Source organism: Dama dama, chromosome 10, assembly GCF_033118175.1.
Source record: "Dama dama isolate Ldn47 chromosome 10, ASM3311817v1, whole genome shotgun sequence".
NCBI classification, from domain to species: Eukaryota; Metazoa; Chordata; class Mammalia; order Artiodactyla; family Cervidae; genus Dama; species Dama dama.
Genome location: NC_083690.1, coordinates 42,086,102 through 42,103,784, shown reverse-complemented (window position 1 = coordinate 42,103,784; position 17,683 = coordinate 42,086,102). Strand labels below are relative to the sequence as shown.

At 57.6% G+C, this 17,683-nt stretch overlaps 1 protein-coding gene across 8 annotated transcripts in view; it reads right to left on the bottom strand.

The window, feature by feature from the left end:
* The window catches only part of C10H7orf50 (chromosome 10 C7orf50 homolog), a 67,913-nt gene that overhangs the window by 45,558 nt on the left and 4,672 nt on the right, over positions 1 to 17,683 (bottom strand). For all 8 annotated transcript variants that reach the window (XM_061153836.1, XM_061153828.1, XM_061153826.1 and 5 more), the window contains exon 2: positions 11,703 to 11,843. In XM_061153836.1, the coding sequence (XP_061009819.1) occupies positions 11,703 to 11,828 (126 nt within the window). In that variant the 5' untranslated portion in view covers positions 11,829 to 11,843. The remainder of the gene's footprint in view (positions 1 to 11,702; positions 11,844 to 17,683) is intronic.

The following is a 17,683-nucleotide window of genomic DNA, read 5'->3' as shown; positions in this document are numbered from 1 at the left end:
TCGGGTGTGGTGTGATGTGTGTGCTGGGTGTGAGGACTCGATGGGTGTGGTGTGATGTGTGTGCTGGGTGTGAGGACTCGGGTGTGGTGTAATGTGTGTGCTGGGTGTGAGGACTCGGGTGTGGTGTGATGTGTGTGCTGGGTGTGAGGACTTGATGAGTGTGGTGTGATGTGTGTGCTGGGTGTGGGCACCTGATGGGTGTGGTGTGATGTGTGTGCTGGGTGTGAGGACTCGATGGGTGTGGTGTGATGTGTATGCTGGGTGTGAGGACTCGATGGGTGTGGTGTGATGTGTGTGCTGGGTGTGAGGACTCAATGGGTGTGGTGTGATGTGTGTGCTGGGTGTGAGGACTCGATGAGTGTGGTGTGATGTGTGTGCTGGGTGTGAGGACTCGGGTGTGGTGTAATGTGTGTGCTGGGTGTGAGGACTCGGGTGTGGTGTGATGTGTGTGCTGGGTGTGAGGACTTGATGAGTGTGGTGTGATGTGTGTGCTGGGTGTGGGCACCTGATGGGTGTGGTGTGATGTGTGTGCTGGGTGTGAGGACTCGATGGGTGTGGTGTGATGTGTATGCTGGGTGTGAGGACTCGATGGGTGTGGTGTGATGTGTGTGCTGGGTGTGAGGACTCAATGGGTGTGGTGTGATGTGTGTGCTGGGTGTGAGGACTCGGGTGTGGTGTGATGTGTGTGCTGGGTGTGAGGACTCGATGGGTGTGGTGTGTGTGTGTGCATGTGGGTGTGGGCACCTGATGGGTGTGGTGTGGTGTGTGTGCTGGGTGTGAGGACTTGATGGGTGTGGTGTGATGTGTGAGTACGGGGTGTGTGATGTGGAGTGTGTGTGTGCGCACGTGTGCTGGGTGTGGGCACCTGATGGGTATGGCAGCTGCACAGAAGTGCCTCCGCTCAGGTCTCTAAGGCCTCTGAACACCGCATCAAGGACAATGGGGGGCAGGAGGAAGGCAGAGTCGCCAGCCCAGCCCTGCTCCTCACCGAGTGCCCACCAGCCTCTGGGTCAAGTGCCTGTGAGCCCCTCAGCCCACCATGCCCTGTGGCACGCTCTAAGGCCTGCACCCACCAGCAAGCCTGCAGGGAAGGGCCGTGGGGCCAGAAGAGGGAGAGGGGTGTCTCAAGGAAGCGGGGGCACCAGCCGTCAGAGCAGGACCCACCCCGGCACCTCGACAGCAGGGCCGAGGCCAGCGCGGCTCCATGCGGCTGGAGAGCCCAGGAAAGGCCCTTCCGCTGGGTGGCCCCCGCGCCCGTGGGCCCCGCCGCAGCCTCACCTGCAACGCCCAGCTGAGTGCCGCCAGAAAGCCAGCTGCTCTGAGTGGGTTTGGAGTTTGCCATTGTCCAGAGGGTGGGGATCTTATCCGGGAACAAGGGTTTTACAGGCTAAAGAAACATAGAACAAAAGTGGACCGAACCCTGACTGCAACTCTAAGCCTCGTCAGTGGGTGAAGTCACTCTAAAACTTATCACAAGAAATCTGCTGCAGGGAGTCCTGGAGAGAGTCCAGTCACTGCAAGGGCGCCGTCCCCGTCTGTCCAGGGACTGGTCCCTAGGCCCTCTGTCGCAGGCGGTGCTGCCACCTGGGATGCACGTGGGCCCCCGCCCCCAGGAGCCTCGGGCTCTCCCGGGGAGGGCACGACCAGCTCCCACAGCCACCCAGACAGGAGGTTCAGCCCTGCTCGGAACACTCCCCCTGCAGCTGACGCGACAGTTTTCTCTGCTGACTCAACAGTGTAAGCCACCCAGACAGGAGGGAGACCACGGCGGCCACTGTCTCCACTCAGAGGTTTTACCCCCGCACTGCCACCCGCTGAGCCTACTTCTCCATGGAGTCAGCAGGAGGGTCAAGTGCCCACACGGCTGAAGGAGTCAGTGAGGTCGCCCAGGAGGCCATCACCCCGCTGTCCGTCACCCTGCCACACAACCCGGCAACCTCTGCCTCAGGCAACACCTGCAAAAATCAGCTCCTCAAAAACAGGGAAAACCGGGAAGAACAGGCCTTCCAGACCAATTTCCTGGGAAGCCTGAGGGAGCGGAGGGGAGTGATGGAGTGGGATCCGCCAGGGTCCTCGCCAACCCAGGACTGGCTGGGAAACGCCCATGAATGGTTTTCTAAAAGCAGTGGTGGGAAGTGGAAGGAGACTTCCCTGGCCGTCCAGATAAGACTCTGTGCTCCCAATGGGGGCGGGGGTTCAGGTTCAATCCCTGGTTGGGGAATTATCACCCCGCATGCCTCGTGGCCAAAAAAACAGAGACATAAGCACCACTGTAACAAATCCAATAAAGATCTATATATAAAGTGGTCCCCATCAAAAAAATCTTAAAAAAAAAAAAAGCAGTGGCCGGGAGCCGGGGCGGAGAAGAGAGAACCAGATGAAGATGTCAAAAGGCACAACCTTCCAGCCTGAGAGGCCAGGGGAGCCGGTCCCAAACAGGGCCAGGAAGCCACCGCTGGTGGCCTGGAGCTGGCACCGCTGCTGTGAGATCCCCTTCTATTTAAGGCTCTCTATTCTGGGGGCTCTGTCACAGCAGTGGGCCTGTACCCTGACACACACCTGTCCGTAAGCCTGTCTGTGTCCTGCATGCTGAGCCCTGGGTCCTGGCATGGAGACACACACCCCAGACCCAGGTATGCCCATCACACACTTCCGTCCCTGCCCCACGCCAGGTGGGGCCTGGCTCCAGCCGCCTTGCACTTCCAGGCCAGGAGGGCTGCTGGGTGGAGGTGTCTGGCTGTGGTGGCCAACGTGCTCAGCCCTGAAGAATGAGCAGGGCTCTGCTGGGCCAGCAGAGGCTTGGGACTCGAAGCCAAAGCCAAACCCGGTGGTCACTGGGGAACCAAGCCCTCAATCCCACTTGTCTTTTAACATGTGGCTTCTGAGCAAAAACTCAGTGGGTCAACACCTGGAGACCGGGGCCTGTGGGCATGCAGGTGCGTTCCCCCCCACTCAGGTGTGCATCTGAGGGACAAGCTCCTCCAAGCTCCTCCAGGCGCGCTCCCCGGGGGCGGCCCAGCTCAGACCGGCCGGCCTCAGCCAGGAACCCTCCGCTGACACCAGACGCCGTCTCTGCCCCTCGCAGCGGGAGACGTGAGCCCTGTGCCTGGGAAAACCGTCTTCAAAGCAGCAACTGTTTTCCCAGCTGTGAGCGCTCCATCCTGGGAGTTCTTTTCATTCTACTGCGAAAATACTTTTGAAAGACTGAACAAATATTGGGCCTCATCTGTCCGTTCTGGCATTTCAGACCCAAAACTAGAGAACTTTCTCGAGTGCATCGTCTGATAGGCCACTGAGTAATGTTCTATAGTTAGGAGTGACCCTTCTAATGAAGCTAGCTTCCTGAAATAAACATGGCGTCAGCTCTCGAGAACAATAAGCTGAGTGGCTCCCTACCAGCGGGGAAGGGGAGGTGGTCTCAGCAGAGACGACAGGACGGGGTGTTTCCCTGCGCCTACCTTCTGCTGTCTGCACACACCGGGCGCAGGCACGGTGACACTCCACGTCCCAAGCAAGCACCCTCGAGCAACGCGCCCCTCGAGCTTCAAACCCCCAGTTCACACACGGCTGGGGGTCACGGTGACGTCCAAGTTCAGGAAGTGACTGCGGCACCCTCCCGAAGCCCGGGCCAGGCAGACCCCAGGAGATCAGGCCCCGGGGAGAGAGTGGGGGACAGGCCAGGGCCTCCAGGAGCAGGGCACAAGGAGGGGCCCTCCTGAGTCAGGGCAGCCGGGGCGCGTTCCACCACTCCTCACGGCATAAGCCTCTGCACGGGGACAGAAGCGGGCCAGGCCCAGCGGGCCCACTGCACCTCTGCATGGCTTAACAACACGTGTTTCTGCTTGATAAAGGCGGGGGGTGGGGGGGCGTTGCCTTTAAAGGCTACATCAAGGGTGATGTCAGAAAAGACAGGACACACAGCCTGTCAGATACGCCTCAGAGGGACCGAGAGGGGACACGTAGGGGCGCAAGGGCAGAACGGGGCCTTTGAAACTTCCCTTGATGATTTTTTTTTTTTCCCCTTGATGATTTTGATGCTGTTTATTCAGAAGACAGACACACAGCCCCTCCCAGGACGAGGGGCTCTGCTCCCCACATCCCGAGATGCAGGGGTGGCAAGGGGGCAGTGGGCCCGCAGGGACGGACAGGGCCAGGCCCCAAGGCGCCTCTGGGCACCAGCAGGTGATCTGGACCAGCTGGGAAGAGGCCCCCAGTCCTTCGAGCCCCTCCGTGTCCCAGGTCTGTGCTGGGGGAGGGGACGGCTCTGGGCCTGGTCCTGGCTGCCCGCGGCTGGAGGGGCAGCAGACGGAGGCTGGAGGCCTCCACACAGGCTCAGGTTGGGTTCTGTTCACACCGCAGGGAGCAGGGCCGGACCAGTGGACGGACCAAAGTCAGGTGCACATGGTCGGCAGGAAAGGTGGCGGATGCACAGGCTGGGCGGCAGTGGCCACATCCAGGAGGCCCTCCACCATAGGGAAGAGGGTGCAGCAGCGGCAGAGAGGCTGCTCTGGGGAGAGGCGGTGGGCCCAGAGACTGCGCTGCTCACCCAAATGCCCCCGCGAGGCCCCTCCAGGCAGCCCCCAGCCCGGTCTGCGGGAAGCTGGGCCCAGCTAACGGCGGTGGGGAGGAGCCGGGTCCCAGGCCGCTGAGGGGGGCGGAACAGGCCACGTTGTGATGAGCCGTTAGGGTGTAGCTGGAAGCCGCCCGGCGCCCCCCTGGGGTCGGGGTCCTCCAGGCCTTACAGCAAGCGAGCGGCTGGCGCTCACGGGAGAGCCCCCTTCCCACACTGACCCGGGCACCAGAGGGCCGGCACACGGCGGGGAGGCTGGGCAGCTGGCACGGGGCTGTCTAAGGCCCAAACCACACAAATAACTCGGCTGGAAAAATATCTGAACTGCTAGGACAACGCACACTCAGCAGAGGTGTTTTCGCAAATCTACACGGAGACGGCGAGCTGTGCAACAGAGCTAGAAAAACACCCAGGCAGCTCGCAGGAAAGAAACCAGCAGCCGCTCGAGGCAGCAAGCAAAGAAACTGAAATCGCAACAATCACGCAGGACCTTTTCCTCTCATCGCACTAGGAAGCCTGGAAGGCGTGGTAACGCCCAGGGCTGGCGTGGCGCCTCACACACGGAAAAGCCAGGGCATCCACGCAGGGCACTGTGCCAGCCCAAGTGCCAACCGCAGCTCTCGTGGGCTGGCAGGATTCCCCTGCCTGGCTTCTTCTGTATGTTTCTATTTCCTTTTCTCTTTTTTATTCATTTGTCCATGTATAACTCAGGAAAAATAATAAACACTGCTTCTTTAAAATTACATTTTACTGAGTTATTTTCTGCTGACCACAAGGAAGCAGAGCTCACATAAGCAGTCCCGCTGACGGAGCGGTAATTCGAGCTTTAGACTCCGCACGGGGAGGGCTGGGGGACGAGGGCAGAGGGTCCAGGGCAGGGGGGCGCCGGGCGGCTTCCAGCTACACCCTAATGGCTCAAAGGCAACAAAGGACCAAGAAACCCCATTCAGAGACGCAGGCACACAGCTCACAGGCAGCCTACCAACAGACCGCGGGCCCTGGGGCACAGCTCCGAAGACGTCCTGGAAAAGGGCCCAGAGTCACACTGCAGGGAGGGCAAGGGCCGTGTCTAGCATGGACACAGCAGACGGCGCTGCCAGGAGGCCAGGAAGGTGCGCCACACACCTGCCCGGCAGTTCCCAGAGTTAATAAAGACAACAGCACACATATCTCCAAGGCTGGAAAAGCAAGAGTCTGCCCATTCCCCGGGCAAGTCAGGCCGTCCTCACCAGTGTGAGCACCGCGAGACACCAAACGCTGGAAGATGCAAAGAAGCCAGACGCCCCCCCGCCCCCCAACGATGGGCAACGGGCGTGGAGGGGGCAGCGGCCTCCTGCACATGCATGAACCGTACGACCAGCAGTCACATCCAGGCGTTTCCCGAGACAGGAACACATTCGTGGATGCTCCCAGCACTGCAGACAGGCTTCCCTGTGGCCCTGGGAGCTGCTGGTCACAGCAGGGCTGGGTCATGACACCTGCAGTCAAGCCGCGCAGAAAGACATGCACACGTACGTGCAAACGAAGGGCGTCTGGGCGCTCTGGGCGGCACCGACGCCCCCCCCCCCACCCCCCCCGGGTGTGACACCACAGCCCGCCACCGACGGGCAGATGGCACAGAGCACACGGCCCCCCGGCTTCTGCGGCTTCCGATGCGACCTCACGACGACAGCGAGGCGCTGGCACACAGCGGTCATAGCGGCCACCAGCGACCAGTCTAGAGACAGGAACTGCTGGAGCGGGCGTGCACAAGCAGGAACCCTCCTACATGGCGGGAATGTAGCCTGGCGCAGCCCCCACAAACAGCGTGGAGGGTCCTTAAACTAAAATCAGAGTTGTGGTATGATTCAGCAAGTCCACTCCTGGGCATGCGTCCGGAAGAAACTAATCTGAAAAGATACACGCACCCCGTTCACTGCAGCACTGTCTATAGTAGCCAAGACAAGGAGACAACTGTCACGTCCACCAGAAGGCGAGTGGATAAAGACGACGTGGTACATACAACACACGGAACACTGCGGGCTCAGTCACTTCAGGCGCGTCTGAGTCTGCAACCCCATGGACTGCAGCCTACCACGCTCCTCCATCCATGGGATTCTCCAGGCAAGAATACTGGAGTGGGTTGCTGCTTCCTTCTCCAGGGGACTTTCCCAACCCCGGGATTGAACCTGCATTGGCATAGCATAGTGGACTACTACTCAGCCATAAAAAGAATGAAATAATGCCATTGGCAGTAACACAGATGGACTTAGAGATTATCACATTAAGTGAAGTCCAAGAAAGACAAGTATCATATTGTGTCACTCCCATGTGAAATCTAAAACATGACACAAACTTATCTATGGAACAGACAGACTCACAGACAAAAAGAACAGCCCTGCAGGCGCCAAGGGGCAGCGGGAGGCTGGGCTGGGAGCCTGGGTCCGCAGGCGCTAGCAGAGGTGGACAGACAACAAGGCCCTGGCTGCGTGTGCAGCATGAGGAGCCCCAGTCACAGTCCTGTGATAAACCAGACGGGCAGGACGGGAAAGAGGGTACGTGTGTGCGTGCGGAAGTGAGCCATGCTCCTGTAAAGCAGAAACTAACACACTGCAGATCAACCACACTCAGTAAGGTTTAAAAATAAACACGCAGTCTACCCTGTCAACACCCCAATAAAGCCGCTTAAAAAGCCTACACACACAGTAAGAACAACTACACCCACAAGACGGGCCAAGACTGAAAACACGGTGGACAACGCCAAGTGCTGGAGAGCACGTAGCACTCTGAGACCTCCACAGGACTGGCGGGCCGCACAGACTCGTAAACACACGCTTCCATAGATCCTTCCCGGTCCTACGAATCCACCAGGAGAAACAGAAGCACAGGCCCCTGCACACAGCACATCCAGAACAGCCCCACACTGGCCACAGCCCAAGTGTCAAGACCTCGCTGCGGAGCGGCTATGCAGTGTGCGGGTGAGTCCAGGGGCAAGGGGGGCCCAGGGCAGGGGCCGCCCTCAGGGTCCCTGCCCTCAGGGTCCCAGGCCCGGGACCCTCTTAGCTCTGCAAGCCCATGGTTCGCAGCCCCCAGGGGCTGACCACCGAGTGCCCAGTGCTCACAAAGCAGGAAACAGGAACAGTGGAAGAGGGAGTTTCTGCTGAGAAAACAAGCCGGGCTCCCAGGGCGCTGTCCTTACAGACCAGCAACCCCTCACCCGCACTCGTTAACCACCAGATGTCCGCTGCCAGACCAGTGACATTTCTTAAGGCAAATACCACTGGTATGAAGTCACTTTACCGAGCAAATTCTCAAGGCCAAGAAGTTCACAGCCTCACTTGGCGGTTTTATGAAGCACGTGTGGGCTTCATGCCCACAGAATTCCTGTCTGTTTCTTCCAGGTTAAAAGCAAGGAGCCTCCTTCCCCCCAAGCACATGGGAGGTCACAGGAGCCCCGCTGCCCCATCAACTGTCAGCAGGGCCCATGAAGACACGGGGGCCCACGGGCCGTGCTGAGCACAGGTGGGCCTCCCCACCCCCGAAGGCCATGCAGGCGGAGGGCCAGCAGGTTGAAGCGTGCCAGCTCGGCCTGCCTGACACCGCCCGCACAGCGCCCAGAGCGGCAGGGTGGGGGCAGCGCCACCTCAGCTAGGGACCCCGGAGGGCCTCTCCCCACCCAGCCGCCCAGGGACCCTGGTGAGGACCTCTTCCCACCCCAGCCGCCCAGGGACTGTGCCCAGGACCCAGCCTCTCCGGCCAGCCCCTCTGTGAGGCCAGCAATGCCCCACACCTCGGCCCCCGAGAACCCGAGGTCAAGGTGCTTCTGTCAATGCAAACAGGCTTTGCAGACATAAGGAACTCTTCTCAGCGAGACCAGAGTGGAGGGCTGGGCTGCCGGCCGGCTCAGCGCAGGCGCCCCACCCCGGGTGGCAGACTGGCGCTGGCTCCAGGGCGACAGCAGCTCTGGGGCGTCGCCCTGCTGCGTGGGTCACTGTCTGCACTGCTATCTCCCCAGGGAGGGGGAGCTGTGGCCTGTAGACCCCTCACGTCCATGCACATTTGCTGGCCCGACCCGTCCTCCTGCCTGTCAAGCCGGAGACCTGTCTGGAAGGGGCTATCCGCCCAGCTCACGGGGAGGGTTAAGAAGCTACGAGATGGGCAGATGGACCAACTCCAGGATCCATGGTTCGAGCACCACTGTTGGAATAGAAAGACCTGCGAAGCATCTACATCACGAGCCCCTCCGGGAGGACCAGGAAGCGGCCGGGGCAGGCCTTCAAAGTAGCAGCTGGCCGGCCGCAGACCCAGCACGGGGGTGCAGGGGACTCGTGGCCACGGGCCCCACTCCTGCACGATGCCAGCCTGAGGCCCCGTGGGTCAACATGGTGACCTGTGCCGACCGGGACCGAAAAGCGGGCGGGCCCAGCTGCAGAGACGTCATGCGCTGTGGACCAACACAGCAGGGGGGCAGGGACAGAAAGGGGACGTGCTGGGGACAGCCCAAGCCAGGCACCCCCCGGCCCTGCTGCGGGGCACCCCCCCCCCCCGGACCCTCAGTCCTCCTGGCGGGAGCTCAGGGCCCGTGTTGTGGGAAGCGACCGCACAGGCACCCGTGGGCCCCTGGACAGCACTTCCAGGAGCACAGCAGCTCCTCGGGCTCCCGGCAGGGGCGGGCGGGGCAGTACTTTTCCACAGGCTCCTGCCACCCACCCCGAGAGGACAGAGGGGTCCCTCCTTTAAGAAGGCGGGGCGCGGCAGCTCCCCGGCTTCCCACGAGAACCAGAGGCCCAGCGGGTAAAGAAGCGTTTTGATGAGCAAAACCAGGATGTGGTCTCAAGGAAGCAGCATCCGTCTCCCCAGAGGACGACCCTGGAGACCAGCCCCGAGCAGAAGACACCCCCTCCCCAGCGCCACTGGGGGCCACGAGGAAGCTGCAGAGCGTGGCCCCACAGGGACCCTGCGATTGGCAGCTATGCGGCAAAGGCCGGGCAGCGGGACAGCTGGGAGGGAAATGCCAGCTTCTCCCCGCTTTTGTTTCCCAAATTTCTCTCAATCAACAAGCACTTAAATAACAAAGAAAAAAAGATCACTTTTTAAAAACTCGCCTGAATTTAAGAATCATGATTGGTCTCAGGTACGAATTTAAACTGTGCCATGCTTGGTGGCAAAGAACCTGCCTGCCAGTACAGGAAACGTGAGATGCGGGTCTGAGCCCTGGATGGGAAGCTCCCCCGGGGGACGGCAACCCACTCCAGTGTTCTTGCCTGGAGAAGCCCATGGACAGAGGAGACGGGCAGTCTACAGCCCATGGGGTCTCAAAGAGTTGGACACGATTGAAGTGATTTAGCATGCATGCGTATTTATCACAAACCCAGGCTGTTCTGTGGGTCCTGCCAGTGACGAGCAGCCAGCAAGCAGAGACCACTAACAGCTGGAAATTTTAACAAAATCACGTGTCACCAGGGTGACAGTATGGCATTCATTTCTAGAGAAAGCAGGGGCGTGTCCTGGAACAGGCCAGAGGAATCCACGTGCCCGGAGGCTCTGCAGGGATTGAGGGCCAGACTCTGAATGGGAGCTGGAACAGCTCTAAAAACCCAGTCTCCATCTGGGGTCTGGAAACCAAGGCGCGCTGACAAAACTGGGACCCAGTGGCAGGGAAGGCGAGGACGGCAAGAACGGGCCCTGGGGACACGGGACTGGCCGCAAGCCCAGGCGGGAGCAGACGCAGGGCCAGGGACACGGCCCGCCGGCTGAGCGCAGCCTGCGGTCACCGGGGCGCCCTGGCCAGGTGGGCACCAGGGAGAAGGTGGGGAAGGGGCACCCCAGATGGCAGGGTGGCTTTCACCTTGACTCAGGGCAGGACAGCTGAGACGACCCTGACCCAGGGCCCCTCCCTCCACACCTGTACCTGCCCACCCACTGTGGAGGGGGTGCGGGCGTGCCTCCCCAGGACACACAGCTGCCCAGAGGACGGCGTCCTGGGGTCCCGACAGTCCTGCACGAGGCCTGCAGGCCAGGAACCAGCCTCCGTGCTACCCCGCCCCAGCCTCCCACATGGCGTCCCCGCCCCCACTGCACACGCAGGGCGGCTGCGTGTGCCGCGACTCCCAGCCCCCCACACGCGTCCCCGCCCCCACTGCACACACAGGGCGGCTGCGTGTGCCCCGACTCCCAGCCCCCCACACGCGTCCCCGCCCCCACTGCACACGCAGGGCGGCTGTGTGTGCCCCGACTCCCAGCCCCCCACACGCGTCCCTGCCCCCACTGCACACGCAGGGCGGCTGCGTGTGCCGCGACTCCCAGCCCCCCACATGCATCCCTGCCCCCACTGCACACGCAGGGCGGCTGCGTGTGCCCCGACTCCCAGCCTTGCACACGGCCCAGGCTTGAAACAAAGACAGAGCTGGAGACATGGCTCCCCAGAGCGAGCAAGCCCAGCAACCACACCCACCAGGTCCAGCTTCCATCGCGTTCTCCCAGAAAGACCAGACTAGGACCCAGTCAAGTGGCTGACTGAGGGCAGATCCTCACAGCTAAGCCTGATCACGGCCCCAAACCACCCGATGCAGGGCGGCGCCAACGATGCTGCCCTCCCTGTGATCCCTGGGCGCTCAAGCGGGTGACCGAGGGCAGGAGGCTGCTCAGGCCCCCCCGCCGGCACCTTCACCCGCCACGTGGGCGAGAGAGAGGCATGTCTACCAACTGTCACTTCCTGTCGAGTGACTCCTCAGGGCCTGTGACCACTGATGCCCTCTGATCAACGACACGCTGGGTCAGAGCCAGCTCGGCACCGACGGAAAGTGACGCTCAGAACCCGGTGACAGCAGCAGCCGCTTTAGACGGAAACAACTCTGAGCGGACACAGAACACGTTTTGACATAACCTCTGCACACACACAGAACCCCAGGCCAGGCCCCCTCTTCCGTGTGAGGGGCTCAAGGCCCAGCTCCATGCAGCCGCATAACCCGGCACCCCACGGGGCCCCTGAGGCCCCGCCGGCGCCCCGAGGTTTGGAGGCTGAGAAAGGGCAGCCGCGCGGCTCTGACCCAGTTCCCTGCAGCTCTGATCTGCCCCCCAGTTGTCTAGAAGGCACGGTGCACGTCCACGGGGACTGCCCACCCCAACACCAGCCGCGTGCCACCTCACCCACCTTGGCAGGGGCCGTCCTGGCGCCCGGCGGGGCTGCGGGTGCTGGGGGCGTCTGTGCAGCTGACACCTTCAGGTTTTTGCTCTTTTTCTCTGCCACTCTGCTCTCTTTTCTCTTCTGTTTTGCCATCTCGCAACAGACAAACTGTAAAGACACAGGAAATAAAAATTCTCATTAACAGAGAAGGCAGGGTGTTATAAAAGAAATACAGAGATAGTTCAGGAAGTATGGGAAATATACAGTCAATTTGACAAAGTCAAACCCCCTCTTTTCATCACCTGTGGACAACTTACAGTGTGGTGGATTCCAGTTTTTCCTGAGGGTTTTATTTAACACAGCTACCATCACAACATGAATACAGACTTTTAAGAGTAAAAGAAGGGACTTCCCTGGTGGTCCAGTGGTTGAGATGCCATGCGTCCACTGTGGAGGCACAGGTTCGATCCCTGCTAGGGGAACTAAGAGCCCTCAAGCCATGCAGTGCCGCCCGCACTCCCAAAAGAGGACAAGAAATATCCTTTTTAGTGACAGTATCCAAATTTTCCAAAAATTGTGAACACTGGTCTATTCACTAAATAATAGCATTGGGGTTACTCTCACTTTCTACTATCAAGGATTAACCCACACTTCGCCACCAACGAGGGAAGCTGCCGCCCCACGGGCTGGCGGTGACCGTCGAGCAGTCCCTCGGGCCTCGGTCACCCACGGCTGGAGGTGGCTGGACTCAGGGTGGCCTCCGTGGGGGTGGAAGCAGCCCCACCGGGCCTCTGTGAAGGACCGACATGGGTCCAAGAAGGTCTGGCTCCGTCTCATTGAGCACAGGGCTACCTCGAGCTCCTCATACGGACAGAAGGACGCCCGTGAAATCCAGAATCAGCTTCCCTTGTGGGACCAGATGCTGAGGGAGCCGAGGAAGACCAGGGAGGTGCCGGAGCCTGGGAGAGTGGGGCAGGCGCTGGGAGTGCCTCCCACCTGAGGGGCACCGGCCGCAGGGACCTCCGAGGGATGGGGTCTGGAAGGCCGTCTGCAGGGCCCAGCCCACCCCGGGGGAGACACAGAAAATGACCCGCTCCTCCCACCCCCACCCCACCTGCTGCCCCCTGCAGGTGGCGCCCAACAGGGGCTAGAAACAGGACGGTCTCCGAGTCTCAGCAGCGACGCCGTGAGCATCCTGCAGTGCAGGGTACAAGGTGCTGGGGCGGAGGCATCGGGCAGCTGGTGCAAACCACACACACACACAGACACACACACACACGCTCCTCCTCACACGTTCATCAAGCAGGGATGAGTGTGTACATACACACACACACGCTCCTCCCCACACACGTTCATCAAGCAGGGATGAGTGTGTACATACACACACACACAAGCTCCTCTTCACACGTTCATCAAGCAGGGATGAGTGTGCACATACAAACACACACACGCTCCTCCTCACATGCTGATTAAGCAGGGGATGAGTGTGTACATACACACACACACACACACACACACGCTCCTCCTCACATGTTCATCAAGCAGAGATGAGTGTGTACATACACACACACACAAGCTCCTCTTCACACGTTCATCAAGCAGGGATGAGTGTGCACATACAAACACACACACGCACCTCCTCACATGCTGATCAAGCAGGGGATGAGTGTGTACACACACACACACACACGCTCCTCCTCACACATTCATCAAGCAGGGATGAGTGTGCACATACACACACACACACACTCCTCCTCACACATTCATCAAGCAGGGGATGAATGTGTACACACACACACACACACACACACACGCTCCTCTTCACACGTTCATCAAGCAGGGATGAGTGTGTACATACACACACACACTCCTCCTCACACATTCATCAAGCAGGGGTGAGTGTATACATACACACACACACACACACGCTCCTCTTCACATGTTCATCAAGCAGGGATGAGTGTGTACATACACACATGCTCCTCCCCACACACGTTCATCAAGCAGGGATGAGTGTGTACATACACACACACACACACAAGCTCCTCTTCACATGTTCATCAAGCAGGGATGAGTGTGTACATACACACATGCTCCTCCCCACACACGTTCATCAAGCAGGGATGAGTGTGTACATACACACACACACACACAAGCTCCTCTTCACACGTTCAAGCAGGGATGAGTGTGTACATACACACACACACTCCTCCTCACACATTCATCAAGCAGGGGATGAGTGTGTACATACACACACACACACACGCTCCTCTTTACATGTTCATCAAGCAGGGATGAGTGTGTACATACACACATGCTCCTCCCCACACACGTTCATCAAGCAGGGATGAGTGTGCACATACACACACACACACACACAAGCTCCTCTTCACACGTTCAAGCAGGGATGAGTGTGTACATACACACACACACACACACACACGCTCCTCCTCACACGTTCATCAAGCAGGGGATGAGTGTGCACATACACACACACACACACACGCTCCTCCTCACATGCTGATCAAGCATGGGATGAGTGTGTACATACACACACACACACACGCTCCTCCTTACACGTTCATCAAGCAGGGATGAGTGTGTACATACACACACACACACACGCTCCTCCTCACACGTTCATCAAGCAGGGGATGAGTGTGCACATACACACACACGCTCCTCTTCACACGCTGATCAAGCAGGGGATGAGTGTGTATATATACACACACACACACACATGCTCCTCCTCACACGCTGATCAAGCAGGGAATGAGTGTGTACATACACACACACACGCTCCTCCTCACACGTTCATGAAGCAGGGGATGAGTGTGTACATACACACACACACACACACTCCTCCTCACATGCTGATCAAGCAGGGGATGAGTGTGTACATACACACACACGCTCCTCCTCACACGTTCATGAAGCAGGGGATGAGTGTGTACATACACACACACACACACGCTCCTCCTCACACGTTGATCAAACAGGGGGTGAGTAGGTCAGCAGAAACCAGGAGAGAGAATCCCTCCCAATAACTGAAACCCATTAGCAGTGTTACAAATGTAGGTGGGACAGAATGCTAGGATGGTCTGCAGTTACATGTACAAAACAACAACAGAGAAAGCTACACATGGACTTACAGGCAAACGTCTGATGGATACAACCAAACCTTCACCTTTATACCTAGGGTGGGACTGCAAGGGACTCTCCCTAACCCTGCAGCTCAGTTTTATTTTGCTTTTTATCAAGGTTTTACACTTGAAAAACTTCATTTTTAAAAAAATACTAGTCCTTTAAAACTCTTTTTACAAGTCCTACTAGTATCAACTTTTATTCTAACAAATTACAAGAACGTATTTTGTATTATTTATCCTAAACTCATCCCCCTGGCTTCATTTATATGTATATCTTTATATGTGTATATAGATTACTATATAGACATAAGCACGTAACATGTACATTTTATACCCACACACAGCACATACACTGCGTCTCTATAATAGAGGTGCTTTCATTTCGGACATCTATCTGCATGGGAACGGACACAAACCCAATGCCTTCTTCCTCGGACACCAGAATACACTTTGGACTCCAGCACAGAGGCTCAAACATGTAACTCACTCATTCCACAAGTGTTTATCGAGGGCCGGTTCTGTGCCAGGCATGCTGGAGGCCGAACACAGGGCAAAGAGCAAGGGAAATAAGAGCCTTGACCCGTGAAGCTTCCCTTCGAGTGTGAAGTCCAGGCTCATTTGAGTGACCAGGTCAATGCTTTTACAGAGACAGACGCTGCCAAGAAACACAGCGGGTGGGTGAGAAGGTGCCAGGAGGTGCAGCAGACACGGACGGCGGCAGGGGCCTCTCTGCGGGGCCACATGGACAGAGGGGGTGTGAGCAATGTGCCAAGGCCCCAGGCCAGGTGCCGTCCGAGGGGCCATCTGCCTGCCCTGCCCTGCCCTCGGGGCCCCTCCCAAGGCGTCAGTCTCACTGAGGGCTCAGTGCAACGCAGGTGAACAGACGCCACCACGACATCAGCAGGGAGGACGTGCCCAGGTCACCAGCAGCCCCCCAGGCAGGCACCCCCCCCCACAGGTGCTGACCAGGTGCAGGGGCTGCTCCAGACTGGACCACGCGGCCCAGAGGACCTGCTCCTGAGCGCTCACGTTCTGATGGGAGAGACACACAGGTCAGGAAACGAGGATGATGTGATGCAAACAAAAACAGGATGAAGGAAAGGGCTATGGAAAGTGGCGATTATGAAGAGGGTGACTGTAACGGAAAGGACCCAGAACCCACTCTCTATAAAAAAAAATGCCAGAGCACCTTAAGATTCCCCATCTGGAGAGGAAAGTGGAACCACGGTACCAAGCTGCACCCACGACCAAGCCAGACAGTCACAGGCCACAGGCGAGACAACACGGAGCCAGAGTGGCAGGCCCTCTGCCCCTCTAGGGTCCACGACGACTCCAGCACACCAGGAGAATCTTACCACCGTGCAATCGGAAAACTGCCGGCGCAAAATTCAGCCTTATCTTAAGAAAGTACCCCAAGCCAGAGGCTACAGGGTCCAATTAGTGTAGTAAGAAATCTTGAAAGAATGAGACTGTTGACCCAGGGCTCTGAAAAGACAAAGGGCTCTGCAAGCCAATTACCCTGCTGGAGAAGCAAGAGAAGTTTAGCAAATATTTACACACCAGTTACCATGTAAGTTAAGTTAAATCTGTATTCATTCTGAGTTATCATTAAAAAGCTTAATCACTAAGTCTATTTGCTAAAAATGGGGAGAAAAGTCTTTTCCATACTATATAAAGGTTTCTTTTAATAGTCCCAAGAGATGGTGATGCAGACCTTTGAGACAAGGAATATTTGCTGTAGGAAATGACATTTCCTTACATTTATGGTCAACAAGGGGCCACAATGATTCAGTGGGAAGAACAGTCTTTTCAACAAGTGGCACTGGGACTTCTGGACAGCCACATGTAGAATGGAATGGGGCCCCTACCTCACGCCATACAGAAATCACTACTCACAATGGGTCAGAACCTAAATGTAGAGCTGAAACTACAAAACTCTCAGAAAATACAGAAGTAAAATTTCACAGGTGGCGCTAGTGGTAAAGAACCCACCTGCCAATGCAGGAGATGTGAGAGACACAGGTTCGATTACTGGGTCAGGAAGATCCCCTGGAGGAGGGCATAATAACCCATTCCAGTATTCTTGCCTGGAGAATTCACGGACAGAGGAACCTGGCGGGCTACAGTCCACGGGGTCGAAAAGAATCGGACACAACTGAAGTGACTTAGCACACACACACGCAAAAGTTCATGACCTTGGATTAGGCAACAGCTTCTTCATCATGACACCAAAAACACAAGCAGAAGAAAAAAGAGAAACTGAATGTGTCAGAATTGAAGATTCTGTGTTGTAAGTGATGTCAGCCACAAAGTAAAATGACAACCGACAGAACTGGAGATGTTTGCAATTCATATCTGACAGAAGACTTGTATCCAGAATGAAGGAAGGGCTCATAACTCAATAAAAAAGGCTGACAACCCACTTTAAAAATGGACAAAGGATTTGAACAGACAGTTCCCCAAAGAAGAGATACAAATGGACAGGAAGCCATGAAGGAGCTCAGTACTGGTCCTCATTAGGGAAACCCAAATGAAACGACACCGTTCCTAAGCACGAGGACAGCTGACATCAGACCGACTGTGGGAAGTGTCGGTGACGATGTGAAGACTGGCCCACTCGTCACTGCTGGCGGGCAGAAGGCGGTGTGGCCACTCTGTGCAACAGTCTGCTGGTTCCTCAGCAAGTCACACAGCCACGTGGCCCCAGACGACATACAGACAGACGTACTCAGCGAAATGAGCAGATCCACGTGAACTCTGAGCACGGCTGTTGGCAGCAGCAAGTCACAGTTATCCACAACGGGGAAGCATCCAAGATGGCCTACCACTGACAGATGAACGATTATTCAGCCAGAAAGGAAG